Source organism: Sander lucioperca, chromosome 21 (genome assembly GCF_008315115.2).
Source record: "Sander lucioperca isolate FBNREF2018 chromosome 21, SLUC_FBN_1.2, whole genome shotgun sequence".
Taxonomy (NCBI): domain Eukaryota; kingdom Metazoa; phylum Chordata; class Actinopteri; order Perciformes; family Percidae; genus Sander; species Sander lucioperca.
Genome location: NC_050193.1, coordinates 23,124,231 through 23,144,762, shown reverse-complemented (window position 1 = coordinate 23,144,762; position 20,532 = coordinate 23,124,231). Strand labels below are relative to the sequence as shown.

Here is a 20,532-nt window from a genome sequence, read left to right as displayed (position 1 = left end):
ATAATTACGCGATATTTTGTTTGCGTTGCATCCCGCCCGACATGTACCCAAAGAGTATAGAAGCAACAAGAGGAGAAACTCAATAGAACGTTGTGTTACATTCAGTCCAAGATGGCGGAGCTGCAGTTCCATTGAGTTTCTCCTCTTGTTACGTCTATAGTCTTTGATGCACCTCTCAAAAAATACACATCACTTGGTAGCGTTGTATTTCCCCCGACTCATTTCCTGGTTCTCCTTCTCCATAAACAACATGAAATCAAGGAGAGGGTTAACTTTTCCTGCTACAGATTTTCCACCGTGGTCAGAAAGAACAGAGGAGACACTTAAGTTTCTCTCACTAACACTCTACTGTCACTACTGCTCCGAAGAAAATCGCCGTCACTCTCTCACCTTTTCTTCGCTCTACCACACACACCCACACACACCCACATGCTCGACGCACACACCGTGGAGCCTCCGCAGAACCATAAAACGAAGCGAAAGAAAAGAAAGGAGCTAAAGAGAGAGCGAAGAGCGGAGCAAAAAGAACACAAAAGTAAGAAAATAAGTGTTGCTCTGGTAGACGACGAAATAACAGAGATTGAAAAGAAACTTTAGAGGCCAAAAGTATTAGCTACAAAAGAGAGCGACATGCACTCGCTTGTGGATGCTCCTGGGCGTGCCTAGCCTACCCCTGGTTGCTTGGCAACAGTAAACAGAAATTCTCCGGTGCTACCTTAAACCACGTCTTAAAAGTTACTTCAGAGGTATTGTTAAGTCACAAGAATGATGTTTTTGGATTTAAAGTATTTATTTCTCGATAAAAGTAACACAATATATGAGATTAAATGCCAAACATATCAGATATATACATAAATACGATGTCCTGAAGCGTTGTCCGCCATCTTGAATTATTTTCTTCGACTTGAGCCTACATCCATGCTTGAGCCACTGACATACGTCAACGGCCACTCCTAGTGAAAATGAATGGTAGCTGTCTCTTGTGGCTAATGTGACTGTAGGGTAATGCCTCCTCCTCGGTAGCTTGGAAATACTTTGGTTTTAAGCCAACAGATGTGCATTGCATTGTTTTTTATACTGTAGTCGTGTATATACAACCAGTACAACATGTCCTGTTCTATAGACATGCTCTTTATTTATTTATTTATTTATTTTATACTGTCCAAGCAGTAAAACATGTCCTGTTCTGTAGACACATGTTGGACCAGTCCAATATGACTGTCAGTTGAAATAAACCTTGTGTTGTAAGAAAACTTGTTTTATTTGTTATAAATCTATTTTGATGCGTTTTCCCATAACTTTGGTAATTTTACATATGTTTAAAAATATCAAAATTAATATCGATATCGCAATATTCATTATCGATATCGCAATATCACATTTTTTCAATATCGTGCACCCTAAGTGGGAGTAACTGTGTTAAATATGAGGCCCAGTTTTACACAGCTGTTTTCACTGTATGACTCACAGTCGTGATACCAGCCTGAAAGATCTCCAGGGCACAGCACCAACCTCCCCTCAGGACACAGCTGTTGAAAGCTGTGTCTCGTCGGTTCGTGGGATTGGACTGTTGCTAGGAAGCTTGTGGTTTTATGTATCCCTGCCCTGGCATGAGGTCACTTTGTGGCTGCTGCAACAGAGCACACACCCTGGACAGATTTTTCCATCTGGAGTTCTGGGCTTTTAGGAAACTGAAGTGGCTCACTGGCACAAATTATAAATTACACCAGAGGGATGTGGCACTGCTTGTTTTGCCAGTATGGGGAACACAACATCTGAGGAGTTATTTTAGGAGAAAATAGCTTCCAAACATTAAATCTCAGACATAACAGACAGACATTTTTAAATGTCTGCAGTTTATATGCAGCATTTAAACTACACCTTCTGTTGAGCTTAGTGTGGTGTCTGTGTTATAAGAGAAGGGCAGGGACACTACAACATTTAACTTATGGTTTCTATGGTGGCCCCGGCACGTCTGGGCAAAAACCTGCTTCCACCAATTCAACTGTAAACAGACTGAATGAACTATGTAATGTTTGTAGTAATCACATGCCCGTCATGGCAAGTGACTCACCTGTTTCCTTATCCTCAAGCTACTTTCTGTAGCTATTAGAAGATCAAATATTATCTTTCTCAAGGGTGTCATATTTCATGATAAGAAACGTTAGACACTGAGTGGAGAGATAATGACAAGTTTACACTTCTCGCACTGTACAGAGTAGAATGACGTGTTCATTTTAATACACTCACCTTTTAATCCAGTGCAGCGTAAACACAAGTATGGAGCTTTGAAGAAAAGCTGCATTGATGTAAAACAACTTAAAGTGCTCCTAATCTGTTTTTCACCAGGGAGAAATATTTTCTCGAAAGGATTTTTTACCACAGGGACAAACTATTTACTAGATCATATAATTGATTTAAAGTACTCGGCATGCAAATGAGAGAGTAGCAATGACTTTGTTTCCTTATATGAAAACAAGCATGATGGGAAAGTACTTGTTTCTCCATCTCAGTCATTCTCACAATGACTACAAAGAGCTTTTCTGGCTCGTTCTTTAAGATGTAACCATCACTTTTACAATCCTGCATTTTTATTGTTAAGGGGTTTAGAATAAGTTGTTTGCTTTATGTGTCTCAGTGTTTTTTCTTTGTTGTTTTATGTCCGTCCAGGCGTCCTGGGCTTCTCTCAGGACTGAATTTGCTGCCCTGAACGCTGCTCAGCTTCACCACATGCTGAGGGAGTACAGCTCTGGTAAAACCTGTCCCACCGGATGGACTCCGTCCCCGGATGATGCAGAGGACACTGTCAGGACGGGTGAGATGTGTACACCATCCTTAAGATAAATGTTTAATCCATAAATTCATCGACAAAAAAACATAATTTGCAAATAACTTCATAGTTAATTGTTTTAGTCATGTTTATCATATATCATATATTTTGGTATTTTGGTTGGACAAAACAAGCCATTTCAAGACGTCACTGTGGTTTCTGGTAAACTAGGATTGGGAGGGATTTGTTTTTAACTTTTTTTTACATTTCATGGTGATTAATTCATTAAAGTAACACCAAGATTCTTTTGTACCTTAAAATAATGTTTCCAAAATTGTTTCAGTGGTTCATCAACTCGTAACAGGGTGTTGCTTTAAGTGAAAAAAAAAATAATCAGGAGATGAACCACAATAAAAAGAATTGTTAATTGCAGCTTGAGACCTTTTCTCTCTCTCTCTCTCTCTTTCTGGGTAAAATCTTGAATTTGAATAATGTAATACATACTCTATAGTAAATAATTGATTATTCATCATCAGTTAAGTTAACATAACTTAATAAAGGTAACATAAAGGTCTTACAAGTTCATGTGCAGGGTGTTTTTAGTTTTAGTAAATCAAAAAAAAAAAGTTTTTTAATTTTAAATGTTAAAATATAGATGAAAATCTGTTTTCAAAACATTAAGAATGCCAACGGACGACCCTGTTGACTGTAAACAGCAGTAACCAGACTCCATTCAGCAGGAATCTATTGTGCAGCTTGCATGTCTAAACTTGACAGCAGACATGCTTCACTGCACAAGACTTCATATAAACAACAATAACTGTAATAACTGTTTAGAAACATCTATCATAATCTAATGTGCACCTACTTTCTATTAACTTATTATACTTGACTTCATCAAGTCTTGTGCAGTTAAATGAGCATTCCTTCTTTTATGTTTCTCTGTTAGACACTTTTGGTTGACTGGGACCAGTGTTGAAAAAAATATATTAAATAAATAATCATATGAATGTGACATGAAATAAATTGTCATAGGAAAAAAATGCCATTTTTGACTGTCTATAATAAAATAAAGATCTCTAATAAAACACTTTTTTTTAATAAAGAAATAACCTTATTTTTCTAAAAAGAAAATCTTAAATTATTTCACAATTCATTGATTTATTTTTATATTGAAGACAATTTGTTTGTTTATTTATTTCACACTGGCTTATTTATTTATTTAATATTGCACACTTTGGGACCCCATAGCAGCTGAAAATCCCTTTTTACTTTAATTCACAATGTACTCCTTTTAAAAGTAATCAGGGCTTTTTTTCACCAAAAGTCTCGGGAGAAAAAATCCATGTGAAAAATGTTATGTTGTAATTATAATAAAAGTACACCTCCACACTGACACTCACATGCATTTATAAGCGGTAGCCTTCGTCTTAGTCTGTGTGAATAATCCTGTCCGGTCAGTCTGTCTCCACCAATCAGCTTCAGTCCACAGTTTACTGTCAAATCCACTTCCTCCCAGCAGGACACCCACCACCTCGCGCTCACCTGTTCTCACCTCTTACTTCACTCAGATCAACTCCATCCTGCTGCGTAAAAAAAAAAAAACATTGACTGATCCTGCAACAGTTGCATCAGCCTGTACTGTATTTACAACTTTTAGTTTGGGTTTAACTCAATTACAGCAGCTTTACTGAAAAGTTACAGGATTGAATTTCATTAGAAAGCTGTAATAAAGCTCGGGTCATTTGTGATGGATGACCTCTCTCTCCTCCTGCAGCCGACATCCTGGAGAGCTTTGACAACCACCCACCGCTCATCCTGCCCAGCAGCACCTTTCACCTGGAGCTGGGTAAACCCGTTGTGGAGCCCGCTCTGTTCCAGCAGCTCGGTCATCTGCAGGAGTTCATACGCCAACTCCCCCGCAGTGAAACCCAAGCCGAGCCCGATGCGGAGGAACAGGTAACAAGCTCTCTGACCCAAGAGCAGGAAATGAGACACCTTGAGGTTTATACATCTGGTATTGATTGACTTTATGTTCCTCAGACTCTAAATGGGACGCCCACAGACAGGCAGTCTCTGACCTCACCCTCCGTCAATGTCTTCCAGGACCCTGCCCATCAGGGGGTCTCTGACCCGGTTACCTGCCCCTCCCCTGAGGCAGACCGGGACCGTAGCCACCCTGCAGAGCCGCCTCAGGCCAGAGGATCTCATGGTGACCTGAGCAGCTGTGAGGCAGTCCTGACCCAGAAGCTGAAGAGCCTGGAGCTGCAGAACACCCTCCCAGGACAGGCCGACATGACTTACCACAAGAGCCTGGCACTGGACCCATCCTGCCTGCTAACGCCGCCCAACACCCCGCAGGGTATGGAGTTGGCCGAGCTGGAGGCTGATTTGCAGGAGGGCGCCCGCCAGCAAAAGAAAGGTAACTGAAGACGCAGGAGACTTTACTGTTGCTCCCAGTAAATGTAATTTAACAGAGAAACGTTTCAATCCATCAGGGATCTTTGTCAGGCATTGTCAAGCAAACACCATAGATCTGAATAAACAATGCATACAAATGTAAACATATTCATCACTCAGATGGTTGTGATCTGCATGTCAATGTAGATTGGACCAATCAGAGCAGAGCTGGATAACATTGCCTGATGCTCCCATATAAGGGACAAAGCATGCCTCTAAGAAACAATATATATATATTATACAAGAACATATTCATTCTAATAAACCAGATAAAAGATAATTATCCGAAGAGAATATAGAAAAATATAGAAAAAATAATAAATAGAAAATAAAATAAAACATTACTTGGCCCAAAAAGGTTTAAATTACAAAAGCAAACTATCAATGGCCTGGCATTTGTTAATAGTTACAGGAGGAAAAAAAGAAAAGAAAAGGGATCTATTACCATGTTTTAGAAGAATAAAAAATATATTCATATTCATATAAATCTGTTAAAGAAGATCTGTGCATCATACATACATACACCATACGAACCAGTTTGTTCCAACTATAAATAATTTCAAAAAATAATAATTTTGACCTGATGACAAAAAAAGGCAGAAGATCACCAAAGTCATTAGAATGAATTATCTAGAGAACATAAATATCTGGAGCAAATTTATGGCAATAGTATCAGTATAATCAGGAGGATTCATCATCTTGGGAACATGAATCCAGTGGTAGTTGCGATAAAAATCTTCAGATAAATCAATAATGAAAGCAGTTATTTGTTGAAGCTCTCATGCATACTTTAGAAAACACATATTAAACCATATATATATATATATATATATATATATATATATATATATACTGTGTATATATATATATTAAAAAGATTTTTTAGCAAACATGGCTTCACAGATGCTTCTAAGTATTCCTTTAAAGCCACTAAAAGCTGGAAAACATTAACTGAAACCTGGCAACAGAAGATAATAATTGAATGAGTGTGTACATGTACAAAGAAAACCCTGAAACAAAGAGTCAACCACATGTGATGAGAAAGCTGACAGCATTTTAAAAGGCCCATTCATGGCTTCACTTACACACAGCAGGTTTTGATTCAAATGACTCACAGCTCTGTCACTAAGAATACGGCCGCTTCGCTTCAGACCTTGTCCCCTGTTACTAACGTCTGGAATGAGGTCTACCTTAAAAGCTCGTTCACTTCCTCTGACTGAATCTATTAAGGAAAGTATTTAGTGACTTGACCTTCGAGGACCCGCTGCATATTTGTTCCAGGTCCACATAAAGGTAACCCTGACATAAAAGAGGTGGAGCGCGTTCCCAGTCCTCCCTTCATCTTTTCACTGACTCTGGAGGTTGAGGAATTTCAAGTGGGAGGCTGTGCAGGGTGGGCTCGCTCTGCAAAGGAAAGAGGGTTTCCTCTCCCACCCCTATTGTTTTTGGACACCTCCGTCATGAGGTCATCTGTAGGAGGGAGAGGGAGTCAGAGTGAGAGTACTTCACTTTATGTCTAAGGAAATGATACTGCAGCATTTGTGGACCCGGTATCTAAGCCTGAGAGCTGGTGTTACAACATATTTTCACATTATCACATCATTGTAAAATGTGGACCCCCCCCCCCCCATCGTATGGATGTTACTTTGTACGAGTGGTTGTTGTTACGTTATTCAGTGTTTAAAAACAGGTGATGGATAGGCGAAGTACCCGATAATGAATGAGGTATAAAAAACTTATTTTTCTTTTAATTTCCAGGTGCCAGTTGATAATCAGATCACATCAGAAAATGGGGACATTAAACAAAAATATACTGCCTTTAGATATTGTCAGGTACTTTTCTTTCACCTGATTTAAATACTGAAAACATAAAATGGCAACAACCGCTTGTACAAAGGAGCATCCATGCAACAGCGTGGACAAATTGGGTCTCAATCTGGACCCATCGGGCCGTTAAGATTGTATCTCACTCAGAAAGTGGAGGCCAGTCAGCTTAGCTTGCTAATCTTAGATCTGATTCCCACTAGATGAACTTAATTCAGAGAATTAACAATTAGCATTAACATGACATAAACCAGGTGGCTGTCTTGACATATGACATAAAAAAAAAAAAAAAAAGTTAAAAAATTAAATGGAGAGCGCATATCAATCACTTCTTATCATTCAAAGAGGAAACTGTCAATTTATGGTTTCATTTCATCAGAATAAGTGACATGAGTAAATTACAATATCGACATCTGTGAAGAAAAATAAGTCAAACTTAAATTTATTCTGTTTGCTAATAACAATTTTGACCAAATAAATACAGGAATCAAGGATATATATGCTGATTTCTTCATTGATTCATCTTAATTGTTGTGTGGTGTTTTCAGGAGAGAGAAGACTTTTATCTAACGAGGCCTCTTGGTCCAGAAGCTCTCCTCAGATCTGAACCAGACCTTCAGAAACCCTTTTCGTCACATGTGATTGTGTGTATTTAAAAGGTTCAACCTGTGTTAATGCGCTCCCTCACAGACCTCCCACTGTTGCTGGGTGCTGCTACAGAAAGGGTTTAAAGCCGGAGGATTGTGTTGATCCTAATCAGATGTCTTTACTCTCATTGGTTACTTCTTGTATTGTGTTTTCTCTGTTAGTGCTTTTTATTAAAGTCATTTGTTTAAAGGGTTTGAGGATTACATTAAAACAAAGCCATCTGGCACCATCTCTTTATGTACATGCTGTCCTAATTGGCAGTCGTTATTTCTACAATTTCCTACAATCTGCACAAGAGGTGCAACAATTAATATTAATCTTCTACTATTTTGATCATCTATTAATCATTGTTCAATCTATAAGTCATTTTAAAGAACAAATTGCAAAGTCACCGCCTCTCAGATGTGGGAAATTGCCTCATTTTTTTCAGGTTTATATCATTTTATTTAATATTTGATTTTAATATATTCTTTTTTTGGACTGTTTCTTGGGAAATAGAAGACATTTGATGACGCTACCTGACACATTGGGATGGACATTTTCCGCTAAATGTTTTATAGACTAAACGATTAATACATGAATCGGATGAAAATTATCAGCACATTAATCGATAATGAAACTATGGCCTTTCTTTACTTTTTTCCAGCACTTAGTCCCCACCAGTCACTGACTTTCCTGGTGTAAAATGAACATTTTTACTAGGGGTGTGCAAAAAAAATCGATTCACATTTGAATCACGATTCAAGCTCTACCGATTCAAAATCGATTCATATTCCAAAAATCGATTCATATTTTTTAATAAAAAAATAAATAAATTATTAATTCATTCATTTGTATGTCTACTGCAATCACATGGGAAAAGTAACTACATTTACATACTGTGAATCGTTTTTTGAATCGAGAATCATTTTTGAATCGAATCTTGAGCCTAAAAATCAATATTGAATCGTGACATTTTCTGAATCGTGCACCCTTAATTTTTACCTTGTATTATATATATATATATATATATATATATATATATATATCAAATTCATTAAATTGACATTTTTAAGGTAGTTTTGGCTACGTTTTCAGCTATTGTGGAAACCATGGAATTAGTTAATTTAGTTTCCACCCTGATGGGAACCCTGTGTATCATCCCACCATGTGGAGCCGAACCTTGGCCTCCAGTGTATCTACCTCTGTGGTTTCGGCTAAACGACAAATGTTATTTTGAAAGTTTGGTAATCCTTTAATCTGGCCCCAAGAATTACAGAGAGGTGGTGATGTCAGGAGAGAAAAGAGCAGTGGCCGATCCGTCATGGGAATTTACAGTTGGGTTGGTGCGTGGAATCTTAATCGGTGGAGGCATTGTTCGGGACAGGTCCTGCGTGGGGGGCAGACAGGCTGCATGTTGGGAAAAGGCAGGGGGAGGTGGGGGTGATGGTGGAGCAGGAGCTGCAGGGGTGGGAACAGGTTTTTTTCTTGTTTGTTTTTTGGGAATGTTACTGTTGCTGCGTTGTTGTCGTGACAGGATGAAACACATGAGGAAGACAGGAAGTCCCTGTTACAGCAGCGCAGCATGCTAACCTGTCTGCAGCTAACAGGTCTGATTTCAGGCAGCTCAGCAGATCATTTCAAAATGTAAAGACTTCATCTAATGTGCACCAAAGCTGGGTTTACTGTCTGGAGAACAATATTATGAAAAATGACGTTGAGTGTGCGGTTCTTGAAATTAAGAAAAAAGTGTTGCACACTCTGGCTTCATGTGCATATCTCTATTTATTCTGAAGACGTTTCGGCCCTCAGACATCGTCAGAATAAATGGAGATATGCATATGGAGCCACAGTGTGCAACACTTTTTTCTTCCTTTAAGTCTACCTCCAGTGACACCTCATCACAACCTTTTGTTTGCGTTACTTTTCTAGATTATATAGTTTGCTGCTCTGCCACCACTTTGCATTTTAACACGTTTAATCATAGATTATTTTTCAACATTATTGTTATTTACACATACATATTGTAGCATAATGTACATAGTTGTGCATACTTATTTCCTATTTCTATTTTTATTATAATTTCTCTGTTTATATTTCTATTCTATTCTATAAAGGGAGCAACTGTAATGCAACCCAATCCCCCCAGTTTATAGGACATTTTAATCGTTGAAAGGCAGCTAGTCCCTGTATCAATACAGATCTACAGTATTTATTGTGGTCCACTCAACAACACTGATCTGGTTTATTTTGGGTATTTGAGTATTTATACCACCACTTTGTTCTGATGTGAGCATGTGCTTCTCTGTTTGTTTGTTCAGCCAGTGGATGTGCTGAGAGGAAGAAGGAGAATGTAGAAGAAAAAGAAGAAGAAGAAGACAGGGAGGAAGTGTTCACGGTGGAGCTTCACAGAGGACCTCATGGTCTCGGCCTGGCGCTCGTGGACGGGACGGTACGACACCTTCTTCCTTCTTTATCCGGCATTCACTCTTCTTCTTCTCTCTTTCATAACATTGATTCAGTTCCAACTATTTGCAGGTACAGTAGTGTAAGATTAAATTAAAAGGACAACTTTTATCTGGATTGTTTAAGATCAGCAGCCATGTGGGTTGTATGTTTTCACACAGTTTAATCCGGACAGAAAAACCTGCCTCAGATCTGATGAAGACTAATGAGATTATATAAGACTGTAAACTCAAGGGATTTCAACTCAACAGACTGGAACTACAAATCTAATCTGACTAAATGTTCTTACTGACTAAAGGGGATGCCGTTGTGCTTTTCCTCTTTCTACTCAGTGTTCTTGAACTTTAAATAAAAAAAACACTAAATAGATTCATAGGAAGCAAACACTGTGACACAGACAACTGAAGCTCTATTTCTATTTCTCTGTGAGGCTGTACTATGAGCTAAATGCTAACGTCAGCATGCTAACATGCTCATTCAGTAATTAGAATGCTGTTCTCCAATATATCAGTCTGGATCAAATGGGTCGACCCACAGTAACGCTGGCAGCGTGACTAAAAAGGAGTATTTCAGTACACACTGGCTGCTGTTTGTCTCTCTAAATGCGTCCATAACTGTCAATAATCTGTGACTTTATCTGTTTGATATTATATAGAAAACGCCACTGAAGATAAGCGGCATTTATGTGAAGTCCGTGGTTCCTGACTCACCCGCCGCTCAGTGTCAGAAACTGAGAACTGGCGATCGCATCCTGGCTGTTAATGGCATCAGTGTAGTCGGTATGGAGTATAACATGTAAGTCTTAAAGTGCATTTTAAAGTACACACAGGTCTGCATATATTAGTCTGATCCCTTCTTCCAGTAACTGCTTGTTTACAGCTTGTTGTGTGTCTCTCTGTTTTCATCTTAGTGGTAGAGAACTGATCCGATCATCAGGAGACTCTCTCAGACTGCTGGTGGCCAAAATCGACTCAAAGACGGGCAACAGGAGCTCGGCTACGACAAAATGCTGAAGGAAGAGCTATGTGTGGACGATCAAGTGCAATTGGGAATACTGTGGGACGTTTGGTTCATCTTACCTGCTGCATCCAAAGTCAGTATATCTCACAGGATTAAGGAGAAACACAACCTGCTTCTGTTTTCAGTGCGTCGAGACAATCAACCCAAAGCAGCAGGACTGACTCGAGACTGAGGGCATGGTCAAGTTTTTAAAAGCTCATTTTGCTGTCACAGCTCCTTTCTGCCCTATAAACAAACTCTGCGTCGGGCTCGACTCCACACTCATAAACGTTGAGGCTTTGGCGGTGAGGAAAAGTAGCAGTTGTGAAACATATATTTGAATGTCTGAGTACACAGTATTCTGTCTGAAGAGCTTCATCGAGCTTCTCCAGGATCAAGATTTCATGTCTGGCAACAACTGGAATTATTCATTAATTAAATGATGGCTATTTTGTTATTTTATAACAGTGAAACAGTTTATTTTACAATGAAAGAACCTCCATTTTACCCCCTTTTGTTAGAAAGTCTTTACCCATTTCAATTTCTTTACACAAGTAAAAGATCTGTCATTGGGCATCATATGTGGACAAATATATTTGTTAATATTCTGTCTTTTGAACATATTTCTAGAAATTTCAAAACAAGGAAAACCATATTGAGATCAAGAGGAATTATCTCAACTTACCGGGAGATTTTTTGTTGCTGTTTTGAGGAAAAAACAAGTCGGAAAATATGATTTTCTCTCTTGCATTTCAGCAGTTGTTCATTTTCTTTGTGGCCTTCAGAGCTTCGCACACATCACACATTCAGCAGCAGGCAAAGTGATGGGTAACACTAAATGTCCAGGATTAACAAGAATCATTAGACAGGTAAAAACCTTTAACCTGCAATATTTTATGCATTTAAACAAACGGGAGGGTTACAAGTTACAAGTACAATTTTTTTTTATTATCAGTGAAACACGATAAAACATAATTTATTTTAACAGTGAATCTCATGACTCATGCTGCATTCACACTGACTGCATTTTCGGCGGCACGATTACATACAAAGTCAATACAAAGACACGAATAGATGGTGCGATGCGAATGACGCGAACCGCCTAAAATGCATCCTTCGCTTAGTCACGTCCTTCGTGTGTTCGCATGAGTTGAAGTATTAGAACTCGAGCGAGACATTTGCGTGACACTGTGTTGGCGAAAGCCTATCAATTTTTAGATGTTGAATCAGAAGTGGAGGAACACATTATTGTAGCTGTCTGTGGGCATCCAGAGCTCTATAGTACCCTATTGTTTACACAGACTAGAAAAAGGAGCTTTCTCGGGGAAAAGTAAGTGGGGAAGTTGGACTGCCTGGTTCTGAAATGATGTGTATGTTGTTGTGTTGATTCAGCAATGTTGGCGAAGCCCTGATCGATTCAAACTTTATTTAGAAAACAAGCATTTTAAATGTTTGCTTGTCGTCTTGCGGACAGACCTGACAAAGTATGAATTCAGACTTTTTACAAATCGGCATCATTGTTGTTACAGTATTTTGGCCTCCTTTTGATCCATTTATTGCAATTAAAAAAGAAAAAAATCCGTATCTCAAGTAGCGTTGAAAACGGCTGTCATGCACATGTAACGTTTAATTCCTGTAGAAGGCAGAGAGATTCACAAGTAACGTAATTCAACACAAATGAATCTAATATGATCCCGCCATCAAACTTAAAGCAACGCGAATATTCCGAGAAATAGCTGTAAAAAGCCACTGTACATGACCTGCTCAGCAGCAGACATCAAACAGACACAGTTAGAGACTAGCTGGTGAACAGAGTGGAGCATTTAGCAGCTAAAGAGACATTATAAAGAGATATTTCCCTCAGGAGATGGTAGAGACCAAAATCTGAGCTAAAAAAAGAGAGACATTTGGACTTCCATACATCAGGTGGACAGAGGTGTTTCCAGGCTTTATGCTTAGCTTCATACTTACCCTACAGACATGAAAGTGGTATCAATCTTCTCATCTAACTGTCAGCAAGAAAGCAAATAATGTTGTTCCTTCAGAGCCTTACTGTCGGAGGTTTGGGCCCAAATCATAAAACATCTCAGAGTTACTCATCTGAGATCAGCTTATATGAAAAAAAAAACATCAGCAGATATGTTGTAATATGTTTAACACTGTAAAACAACAAACTGCTGCAGCCCTCATCTGAACTCTGTCTGTATTTTCATCCCAAATGTGTTAAGTAAAGTTCAAGTATATTGATAAACAGTATTATTCACAGTATTTTGTAATATTTATATTGCGCAGTATTTTTGAAACTATGTAATAAATATTATTTTGACTTTGAAAACCTTGAATGCTTTCTGGTTATTATTCTGTCTTTGTGTTTAAACCTTAAAACACTCCTATAATGCATGTTTGTTAGTGTTTTGGAGTAAACTACGACTGCAGCAGGAATCTAAAAGTATGGCCGGGTGGAGCAGCAGGGAAGCTGCTGGGTGTGTCGGCACGCTTTAGTGGCCGCCACCAGCCGCTGTTTATAGCTACTCTGTGGTTTCCACTAGCCAAGCACTTTCCACTGACTCCAGCAAAGCACAGCTCAGCCTCTGTGGCCCCCTGAGGCCTCGATTAAAAACACTGCTTTATATCGGTATAAAAGTTGTAACATGTTGCACACTGTTATTTCAATGTGAACACATCTGAGAGTTTAAAGTGCAAACAAGGTGCTGAGTGTGAGGCTTTCTGACATACTGTAAGAGTTCAGCTTTATGTTTACACTGCAGGCTTTTGATGCTCAGGTCTGAACTGCTGCTCACATTAGATCAGTATACTCATATTTATGTATCCATACAGAAGACATCACATGTGTAACATTTCTCTTCATCTCCACTAGTTAGCTTCTTCATCTTCTGTGTCCTCCAAGTGCCTTTTAACCAGTTAAACGCCACACGGCCCACATGCAGCTTGTTATGAAAAAGGCAAAACGTTGTTCACTGTAGAAGTACATTTACTCTTGTACAAATTTGAGGTAAACTTGTACTTTACTTGATTCGGGCTTTTAAACAATCCCCAGGTTAACTTATTTTTTTCATTTTTAACAAAGATATGTTGTTAATTGACAATACAGCATTATACTTCATTTTATGGATATGTTTAGGTTACCATTAGGTAAAGATCAGGGTTTTGGCTTAATACAAGAAAAATCCACAGTGACCACCACAACAAAAATAATTTCCCACTGGGATTATTAAAGTATTTCTGATTCTGATTCTGATTCTGAGAATCTTTCACTAACCTCAACATAAGTCCTCCTGTTGCCTAAACCAAATTAGTATCATATCATTGGGATTTCTGGAGGCAGGGTTTTGATCCTAATTGCACAAAAGCTAAAACTAAACACATGTAGGAATGGCAACCTGAACAAGCATCCTCACTTTCCCAGAACTAAACAATCAGTCACACCTGCTTACGATTAACCAGAGAACACTTTGTAATCTGTGAAGAGAGAAAAGACACAGGAAAGAGGTTTTAGAGGCCCTATGAAAGTACATTTAATCTTGTTATTCACCTTTATCAGTTCATCTTCTCATTCCCATTTTTTTTAAGTTCTTTAAAAGGTATACAAATGTTTTAAAAGTGGTAATTTACCTGTTTTATTCAAGATTAAGACATAAAAATGCTTTTTTAATTAACTTGTTTTTTAATCAATAACAAAATAATTGTATTCAGATACAAAAGCAACCCCATGCAACTTTTTTGATCAGATCTTGGCTCAAAGTGGAAAATGAAATGACACTGCACTGTGACATAATTGACTGGAAACAACTATTTTCTACAGCCATGCAGGTCTGTAAGGCTGTACTTTGAGCTAATATTAGCACACCAACAGTTTTTCCTTGGCCCAGGCCCAGTAGTTTTTCCGTAACCCTGCTAACAGACAAACAGACAAACAGAGCCAAAAACATGACCTCCTTGGCAGAGGTAATTAGCACTAAACTCCATGACAGCTGAGGCTGATGAGAATGTCTTTAGTTTTGCAGGTATTTGGTCGTAAACCAAAGTGTTACACATTCAAACTTTGACCTGATGATGCCCCTAAAGGAAAAGTTAAGGGATCGACGAAAAATTATTACAATCCATCCTGAGGTGAACATTAATGTCTGCACCAAATTTCATGGCAATCCAAACAGAAGTTGTGGAGACGTTTTACTCAAAAACCATTAACGTTAACCTCATGGGGGTACTAGAAGAAAAGTCAGCAGAATTCATCCAAAGTCACCACAGTCAGTAGGATTCATCCTCTGGGGAACATAAATGTGTTTACTAAATTTCAAGCAACTTCATCAAATAGTTGAGATACTGGGACGGCCCAGCGTCTCTAAATATAGCATTGCTAAAAACACTAACTTATGGACAGAGGCCACTCTTAACGGCAGCAGCATCTGGCATTGATCTGAAGTAGTGGTCACAGTTGAGGATGGGGCAGTCTGTTAACAGCAGGCTGTAGTCGTAGTACACAGTGTCCTCTGGAGGACTTCCCTCTGGCCCTCCTCTGAAGCCACACTCCTCCAGGAGGCTCTCTGGGAGCAGGCGGGCCTCCTCTGTGGGCACTCTGCTCCGGAAAACCTCCAGCCTGGAGGTCTGGATCCCAACCCGGTCCTGGATCATCCTGATCAGACTGAAGACTCTGCTGCTGCTCAACAAATCCACCTCAAAATTTCCTGGATGAGCTGCAGCGCCATCGAAGGGGATCAGTCTGACACTCAGACGGACGAACCTGTTGGTTAAAATCTGACTTTTAGATCAGAATTCAATTTATGTGGTTGTTTTTAGGGTTTTTATAGGTTAGTTTACATTTTTGCTTTGAAATAAGACTCACATGAAGCTCTTTAAGAATATGGCTTAAATTATAGGGGATACAAATCAACGTGACCTGACATATGTTTCATGTCTGTTTTACAATTCACTTCACATTGTGCATGTTCAAGGTAAAGCAAAAAGAGCAAACAAAAATGCAAATACTTGTGTAAATGTACTTGCACCACTGGTGACAAAGTTTTTACCCGACAGGACTGATGATACTTCCAGTTATTACAATATATATATATATATATATATATATATATATATATATATATATATATATATATATATATAGTTAGTGATTGAATGAGTATAATTTACAATCTCTTGGAAATGTGGTGGAGAAAATGCAGCAGTAGTAGTAGTAGTCATCGTATCCAAAAATGAAAATGTTTTGAACAAATGCCTAAATTTACTTAGCTACTTCTCACTTCTTAAATATTAGTTCCAGTAATAACAATGACATGGTGGTAAACTATGAGTGTGTACTACACTGACAATATGAAAGTAAAGTGCAAGTACCTTGGTTTATATTTTGTATTAATAATCTAAATCTGGAAAGTAACTTAAGTTGTCAAATAAATGTAGTAAATTAAAAAGTAAAATCCCTCTTAAGTGAAGTAAAGTAAAAGTATAATGTAGAATAAAATGGAAATACAAGTAGCTTAAAATGTACAGCATTTGAGTAAATGTACTTAGTTACTTTCCACACACACACACACACACACACACACACACACACACACACACACACACACACAAACAATGATGGCACTTGTGTAAAGGTTGTGTTGAGGTCTTCTTTGTTTACGTAGCTGTTGTCCTGCAGTTAAAGGAGGTGATCAGTGTGATTTAATGCTGAAAGCTGAGGCTCAGAAATAACTGAATGCTTTACCTCACACATGGACGTTTGGTCTGAATGTCGACTCAGCCTCAAGTCATGAGAAAGAAGAGACTGGTCTGGGATGTAGTTTATGACTTTTGCTGGAGGTGGAGCTAGTTATACATCAGACTGGCAATACCTCATCCAGAAAAGGCTCTTATAACCACGCACTATACTGTATATACAGTATATTTACCCCAGAGGGTTAAGTACTTAAGTAAATGTACTCAGTTATCTTCACACGTGTGTTACTGTAATGCACATAAGGTACCTCCTTCCGTTTTCAGGGTTTAACAGTTGATGTTGATCACATCTTGATTTCTGAGTGTCGTTCTCTGTGTCATCACACAGTCTGTGAAGACAAAAAGACAGAAAAACACAGTCAATAAGAATAAAAAAAGATACTTAAACAAAAAGAAATAGTTTATTTTACCTCAGTCTTTGCACTTGTCTGCTCAAGTCTCGATAACTGATCATGTCGTTGGCGGTCTTCAGCTGCTGAGTCAGCATGTGGAGCTGAAACTGCTGACAAGCGACGTCCAAGTTCATCAGACCTGCAGCCACATGGATAAGTAATAATGGAGTTTATGTCACTGTCAGTAGTTTAAACAAATCTGTTCATGAAATGTCGCAACAGTCAACCTAACTTATACTTGTGATTTGAAGCTCATGAACACATCAAAGTCGGAAGCCTGATTTCCTCAGGAAATTGGACAATCCAAGGAACACGTGAATGCAGCATTTGAACAAGGGTAGGGTACAGAATCAGTTTGTGCTCTTTATGTGGCAACCTGACATAATTTGACCTTTCATGTTTTTACTTGTAATTGCTACTACAAGAAGTGAGCAGAGATGCCCTCAAGTCTCTGAGCTAGAGTCCAAGTCAAGTCTCAAGTCTTTGAGGTACAGTCCACATATTTTGCACTCAGATCTTCTTTTGTCTGGGCCTTGTTGTATTAAGTTTTTAAAGCCAAAGCTGCTGATGAATGGCGCAGCAGCTGCCGGTGCGGCCAACATGTTTGTTGTCCTCTCTCACGTGTGGCCATGCGCAGCAGATACGTTGCGTATTACGTGTTACGTAGGTAGGTTATAGGTTACCCTGGGAGGGAAATTACCTTCAGCTCATCAAACTTTTCCTAAAAATAAAGATTGTTTACGAGTCCTGCATCTTGAGTCCAAGTCAAGTCTGAAGTCTTTTGAGGAGTCAAGAAGTCACTGTGTGTGCGACTTAAGTGCAACTCGAGTCCGAGTCTCAAACTCGAGTCCCCATCTCTAGAAGTAAGCCATATATATGTATGTTGGTCTTTGTGTGTTTTCAGAGTTGAAAGCTGTGGCTGCCTCGTGTGTTTTCTGTTTGTAGGGATATTTATTGATGAGTTCTCTTGCTTTTTTGAAAACAGTTGATTCCCAATGAATCACATTCTGCCCCTCAAAGGTATTATCCTGCAAGTCTTGGAGCTCCTTAAACAACCTTTAGTACAAGAGTAGGCTATAGTTTACCCAGACAAAAAGAACATTGTCCTGGTTTTGTTACCCAGAGCTGCTCTTATCTGCGAGGCGGATAAAAGGAAATGACTCACAGTACCCTCCATGAATACTTCAGTACAACCACACTGTGGCATTTGTGTAATAGTGACCCACATATCTCTTTCTAATCTCTTTTTTTTCTTCAGGATTGTCTTTATCTGACATTCAAAGGGGCTGGGACAGACACTGAAGTCTGTTGAGAAAAATGAGGAGAGCATTTTCAACGTGAGCTCACGGATGTTGGCGTTTGAAACAATAAATTACAGAAAGTACTGTAATTGTTTCCAGAAGAGGAAGCTTGTTGAGACTTTTGGGGTTGAAGCTGCAGAGAGAAGACATATTACCCAGGTAGAAATCCTTCAGGTTGACTGATCCACTTCCGTCTGCGTCACTGTGTCTGAACAGCTCGTCCACCTGCAGCTGATGGTCTGAAAACCACCGAGTCATCTCAGACAGGAAGCTCTCAAACTCCGGCCGGTTGGACCTGAAGGACCGGGACGTTTTGTCCATGGAGACCTTTAAAACATGTTTCAGACACATCACTTGTGATTATAAGTTTTAAACAGTTTACTAAACACTATGGATAGGGTTTAGGGATAGGGCTAGTCAAATTTCCCATCAAGTCTTCAACATCTGATTATATCAAGTAGCTTGTTAATAATGTAACAAGATTTCTAGATTCTGTGCACAGTGGTTGAGCTAAATGTTAACATGACAATACAAATAAATGTCATAAACGTATAAACTAGCACTTAACACAAAGTACAGCCCATGCTAACATCAGCATGCTAATAAGCTGGCAATGACAATGCTAGCATGCTGATGTTTAGCAGGTAGCCTATACAGTAATGTTAACTTTGATTACAATCTTAGTTTAGCGTGTTAGCATAATGATATTTGCTAATTAATACTAAACATAAAGCTGAGGCTCATGGTAATGTAGTTTTTCAGTTATTTAGTCACAAATCAAAGTGTTGGACAAACTGAAATGCTGACCTGGATTACTAAAGTTATAAAAAAAGTTATATTAAAAATCCTAAGGACCAATTGACATGACAATACATCCAATAGTTGTAGTAGTTGAAATGGCAAAGTAATAGTTCAGTATTTTGGAGAAAGCACTTATATTTGCTTTGTTGCAGAGAGTTAGATGAGAAGATTGATACCACTCTTATAAGTATGAAGCATCACCCGGCAAACAAGTAGATTAGCTCAGCACAAAGACTGGCAACAGTTGGCTCAAACCAGAAACATTTAACTTTTTATTTGCTTTATACTTCACATTTTCATGCTGTTTTTTGGTTAGTTTTCGGGCCCGCTGCTTTTTCTTCTTCATGTTGTCCTGCATGTGAAATGTCTCATCCAGGAAAAGGAAGGAAGCAGCACTCAGCTCTGTGTTTATAGTAAATAGGAGGTTGTCAGTCACTTTGTAATCGCTGTGGAAGAACAGATGAAATACTTCATACTGGAGGTAGAATCACTGAAAGTTGTATTTTTCCACGAACCTACAGTACAGTTCAAAGTATCAGTTTTATACCATCAATAAAAGTTGTAAATGGCCATTTTTAAGAATTCCGTAAGCTAACCATGTCAGCTAACTAGCCTAATTTAACTGTTTATCCATGTTCTCACCGAAATAAGGTATGACAGATCTGTTTATTAGCAGATTCCTGGATGTGTATTCTGTTACTAAACCTGTTCTATGTTGACCAATGACTGGACACGCACCAAAAAATGGTTAAAATCTGCACACACCCATTTTTACAGTGCAGTTAAGAGATCGATCCTGCTCAGCCCCAGATACCACACATTACAGCAACAGAGTGACACAATAAGGGAAGAATAGCCACGATGGTTTTGTGATTGCTCATTCTTCCTGCTCATCTTAAACAATGAAGGCAGGAAATAAAGCCATGGTGACCAGTTCAACATGACGAGGGTGAGTGTGCTGCTCACTGCTGTCTCTGGCCTCCTTAGGCCCAGTCCCACTCCCAGTTCATGTCCCAGTACCAGTTCTGGGAGCTGGGAGGAAGGGGGGGAGGGGGGTTCCTGAGATCCAGCCCCTCCCTCAGACACAGACAGGAAATCCCGTCTGGAGACAAAGGTATACGAGGAAAGACTGAGGAGA

The 20,532-nt window shown here is 38.9% G+C and overlaps 2 protein-coding genes across 5 annotated transcripts in view; one reads left to right on the top strand and one right to left on the bottom strand.

Moving 5' to 3' along the window:
- The window catches only part of si:ch73-281f12.4 (RA_Radil_like and Myo5p-like_CBD_Rasip1 domain-containing protein), a 35,094-nt gene extending 21,606 nt beyond the window's left edge, over positions 1-13,488 (top strand). For 2 of the 4 annotated variants that reach the window (XM_031318863.2, XM_031318865.2), the window contains exons 11-16: positions 2,671-2,815; positions 4,548-4,729; positions 4,814-5,192; positions 10,003-10,133; positions 10,803-10,942; positions 11,058-13,488. In XM_031318863.2, the coding sequence (XP_031174723.1) occupies positions 2,671-2,815; positions 4,548-4,729; positions 4,814-5,192; positions 10,003-10,133; positions 10,803-10,942; positions 11,058-11,160 (1,080 nt within the window). In that variant the 3' untranslated portion in view covers positions 11,161-13,488. The remainder of the gene's footprint in view (positions 1-2,670; positions 2,816-4,547; positions 4,730-4,813; positions 5,193-10,002; positions 10,134-10,802; positions 10,943-11,057) is intronic. The other 2 variants (XR_004896216.1, XM_031318864.2) reach the window with 2 other exon arrangements.
- Positions 13,489-15,148: 1,660 nt separating this feature from the next.
- LOC116064027 lies at positions 15,149-19,857 on the bottom strand. Its single transcript, XM_031319087.2, has 5 exons — positions 19,687-19,857; positions 18,749-18,920; positions 17,311-17,431; positions 17,149-17,229; positions 15,149-15,908 (listed from the first exon to the last, which is right to left on the bottom strand). Exons 1-5 carry the CDS (start codon positions 19,750-19,752, stop codon positions 15,539-15,541), a joined length of 810 nt encoding a protein of 269 aa, XP_031174947.1. The 5' UTR covers positions 19,753-19,857; the 3' UTR covers positions 15,149-15,538.
- Between the last annotated feature and the right edge of the window lie 675 nt (positions 19,858-20,532).